This window comes from Rhincodon typus, chromosome 34 (assembly GCF_021869965.1).
Source record: "Rhincodon typus isolate 14 chromosome 34, sRhiTyp1.1, whole genome shotgun sequence".
NCBI lineage: Eukaryota > Metazoa > Chordata > Chondrichthyes > Orectolobiformes > Rhincodontidae > Rhincodon > Rhincodon typus.
Window position 1 is genome coordinate 1,342,123 of NC_063365.1, and position 4,526 is coordinate 1,346,648.

The 4,526-nt window shown below is 47.9% G+C and overlaps 1 protein-coding gene across 1 annotated transcript in view; it reads right to left on the minus strand.

Annotated features, from left to right (window-relative positions):
• LOC109922418 (tolloid-like protein 2) overlaps window positions 1-4,526 on the minus strand; it is a 139,251-nt gene that overhangs the window by 22,687 nt on the left and 112,038 nt on the right. Inside the window, exon 13 of the mRNA XM_048616278.1 lies at window positions 3,864-4,059. Within this exon, the coding sequence (XP_048472235.1) occupies window positions 3,864-4,059 (196 nt within the window). The remainder of the gene's footprint in view (window positions 1-3,863; window positions 4,060-4,526) is intronic.

The following is a 4,526-nucleotide window of genomic DNA, read 5'->3' on the forward strand; positions in this document are numbered from 1 at the left end:
CCAGCCCCTATACTCCTTCCTACCTCTGTAACATCCTCCAGCCCCTACACCCCTTCCTATCTGGGTACCCTCCTTAGCAATATATCCCTCGCAATGTAACATCCTCCATCCCCCTACACACATCCGCATCTATGTAACTTCCTCCCGCTCCTACTTCTGCCATATCTTATTAATCTCCTCCAGTCCCTATGCCCCTCTCTGTAGCATTTCCTAGCGCTCACACCCCTCCATATCTCTGTAACCTCCTCCAGTACGTGCACACGTCCCCATCTCTGTAACCTCTCCAGCCCTTGCACCTCTCCCTAAATCTGTAATATTTCTCAGTATCTATATCCCTTGCTATCTCCATAACCTCCTCAACCCTCCCTATCTCTATAACTACCACCAATCTCTACACCTCTCCCTATCTCTGGAACCTCTAGTCCCCACAACCAGGTCAGTGGATGGTGGGAATATTACAGGAAAACATTCTGAGGGATAGAATAAATCTTCATTTAGAAAGACTCTGATTAATCAATGACAATGCACATTGATTTGTTTAAGGGAAGGTGTGTCCGAGAAACATGATTGACCTTTATCAGCTGTATGGGATGTGGGTGTCACTGGCTACAGATTACAGATTGTGCTGGAGTACAATTCTGCTGCTGTTGATGGCCCACAGTGGTTCATGGATGCCCAGGCTTGAGTTGCTAGATCTGTGCGAAGTCTCTCCCATTTAGCACAGTGATAGTGCCACACAACACGATGGAGGTTGTTCTCAATGTGAAGGCAGGACTTTGTCTCCACAAGGACTGTGCAATGGTCACTCTTACTGATACTATCATGGACAGATGCAACTGCAGCTGGCAGATTGGTAAGGATGAGGTCAAGTATGTTTTTCCCTCTTGTTGGGTCCCTCACCATCTGCCGCAGACCCAGTCTAGCAGCTATGTCCTTTAGAACCCGACCAGCTCGATCAGTAATACTGCTGCCGAGTCACTCTTGGTGCTGGACATTGAAATCCCCCACCCAGAGTACATTTTGTGCCCTTGCCATCCTCAGTGCTTCCTCCAAATATTGTTCAAGGAACTGAGGAGGGACGGTATGTGGTAATCAGCAGGAGGTTTCCTTGCCCATGTTTAACCTGAAGCCATGAGACTTCATGGGGTCCAGAGTCAATGTTGAGCTCTCCCAGGGCAGCTCCCTCCTGACTGTATCCCACTGTGCTACCACCTTTGCTGGGTCTGTCCTGCCAATGGCATAAGACATATCTAGAGATGGTGATGGTGGTGTCTGGGACATTGTTTGTAAGGTATGATTCTGTGAGTATGACTATGTCAGGCTGTTGCTTGACTAGTCTGTGAGACAGCTCTCCCAATTTTGGCACTAACCCCCAGATGTTACTAAGGAGGGCTTTTGCAGGTTCGACAGGGCTATTTCTGCCATTGTCTTTTCCAGTGCCTAGGTCGATGCCAGGTGAGCCATCCAGTTCCATTTCTTTGAGACTTTTTAGCAATTGGTACATCTGAGTGGCTTGCTAGGCCATTTCAGAGGGCAATGGAGAGTCAACCACATTGCTGTGGGTCTGGAGTCACATGTAGGCCAGACCAGATGATGGTGACAGAGTTCCTTCTCTGAACGACATTAGTGAGCCAGATGGGTTTTTCCGACAATCAGTAGATTCTTAATTCTAGACTTTTTTTTTATTGAATTCAAATTCCACCAACTGCCGTGATGGGATTTGAACCCGGGCCCCCTGAACATTAGCTTGGTTTCTGGATTAATAGTCTAGCGATAATACCACTAGCCCATTGCCTACCCTACAGCTGATGGTTTTTGGGGACGCTTTTAGGAAGGTCCCAAATGGCAGACCATTCACAGAAGTAAAAGCCCAAGGATGAGTTGGATCAGAATTGGCTCAGAGGCTAGAAGCTAAGGATGTTGACTGATGGGTGTTTATGTTTGGAAGGCTTTTTCCAGTGAGGTTCTGCAGGACTCCATACAAGGCTTCCTGTGGGTGGTTTACATCAATGATTTGATTCTGAAAGGATCATAGAATCCCTACAGTGTGGAAACAGGCCATTCCGCCCAACAAGTCCACACCAACCCTCTGAAGAGCATCCCACCCAGACCCATTCCCCTATTCCTGCATTTCCCACGTCTAACCTACCTAACCTAAACATCCCTGGGCACTGTGGGCAATTTAGCATGGCCAAGTCACCTAACCTGCACATCTTTGGACTGTGGGAGGAAACCGGAGCACCCAGTGGAAACCCACGCAGACACGGGGAGAATGTGCAAACTCCACACAAACAGGCGCCCGAGGGTGGAATCAAACCCGGTTCCCTGGCGCTATGAGGCAGCAGTACTAACCAGTGAGCCACCATATGATTGAGAAACTTGCAAGGATACAGAAAATGCCTGCCTGGTGATTAAGAAAGCTCGAGGGAGACTCTAATATAGCTGTAAGGTGACTGGGTCAGTGGCAAATGGAGTTCAAACCAGGGGAGTCTGAGACAGTACAACTGGAGAAGGATTAACAAGGCAAAGAAATAAATTAGAGACCTCAGAGGCGATTGGACAGGTGGGGAGGACGGTTAAGGTACAGAATATAAGAGCGGAGAGGTAGAGGGTATAGTTATGCTGGGACCAGGTAAAACAACAATTATATCACAGCAAGTGTTGTGCACAGTTCTCATCACCACATTAAAGGTCAGAAAGAAAGGGTCTAAAGCAGATTTACCAAGATTGGATAGTGATGAGGAGGGATTGGACAGGCTGGGGTTGTTTTCCTCGGAACCAAGGAGATGAAGTGGGAATTTAATGGAAGTGGATAAAATAGGAAGGGGCTTTGACACAGTGGGCCGGTCAGACTGACCTTGCTTACTACCAGGAGATGTTGATTTAAAGGAGTCAGTAGAAGGATTAAAGGTGAAATATTTTCCCTCTGAGTGTGAGGGGTGTTTGAAACCCACTCACTGAAAGGCTAATGGTGACAGATACCCTCAGCACCAGTCAGAAATATTCTTGGATTTACAATCAGAGCTAGGAAGTAGGGTACATCAAATTAATTTTTTGGCCATCATGGGCACGAAGGGCCAAATGGTCTCTCTCTGAGCTTTGTGGTTCTATTAGTTGGACTTTCACAAAACTGACGCACTTGGGGCGGGGCCGGGGGTGGTCTGTGGTGGCTGCTAACTTAGACAAAACACAAAGCTGGGAAACTCTCAATTCCAGCATTGTCACTGCTGTCAGTTCCCCATTATCACAGCAGGTGGAGCTCCTGGGCAAGGCCAGGAGGACAATTAAAGAGACAGTGCTCTCTGAACCCAGCTACTTGGTACAACAGAGGCCTGGTTTAACAGCTCATCCAAGAGACAGGACCTCTGACAATGCTGCACTCCCTCAGCACTGCACTAAAGCATTAGCCTCATGCCCTTTTGGACAAGGCTGTGCAGCAAGCCTTGAACCCAGTACCTTCTGGCTCAGTGCGAGTCACTGATCTTGGGGGCAATGATTCACTGCACTGCTCAAACCCAGCTCCCTCAGCAGAATGGAAACCTGGTCATTGGAATACTGGGATAAGACTCTGCATTCAGGGATAAGATATGGCTCCAAGATATAACTTTTAAAAATAAACAGAACTAACGCAAGCATTGAGCAGTGAATTGTGATCTGGAATGCGTTGCCTGAAATGACAGTAGTAACAGATTTGATCATCAGTTTCAAAACAGAATTGGGGAAATAAATGAAGACAGAACAAAATTAGTAGAAGCTATGGCAAAGGAGCTAGTGAGTGGGGCAAACTGGATTGTTTGTTTGGAGAGCCAGCATTGGCTTGATGGGTTGAATGGCCTTCATTCTGGGAGAAGGGCCAAACTCACCCTTGAAATAATTTGCTGCGAAACCAGCCTTGCTGATTGAGCCGTCCGACATAAACTTCATCCAGAGTTTGTTGGAGCTGGACTTGATGTCACTCGGTTTATTGTAACCACAGAACTGGCCAATCAGGGGTGAGGTAGCACTGTCTCCATCACGCACCTCCAGGTAGTCGTACGCACAGCTGTCGTGTCTTTCAATCTGGAAAGAGCAAACAGGAAGCTCTTTATGGAGAGATCGCTCTCAGAGCACGAGCAGCAACAGCTGATCAGTCAACGGAAGTAGGACAAGTCACAGAACATTCCAGAAAGTCAATCCCAACAACATTCTCACCGCACACCATGACCTTACCTCTCCACAGTCCCCTGTGGCTGAATGGACACAAGTTTCCCGTGGTGTGAGGAAGCCAGCTGAACTTCCGGGTATTAACTGCCCTGGGACATGGAGCTGGATCTCGGATTGACAGCCCCCAACCCCACTCTGTACAAGCAGCTGAGGCTGGGGCTATTCCAGCCCCTATTAATGCCAACAATTGGGAATTCAATCTTGTACTTTAAATCCACAAAGACCAGAATCCAGTGCCCCAGTTTCTCACTCACATACGCACACAGTGCAGGAATCCAGTGTCCCCCCAATGCACACAGTGCAGGAATCCAGTGCCCCCCCCC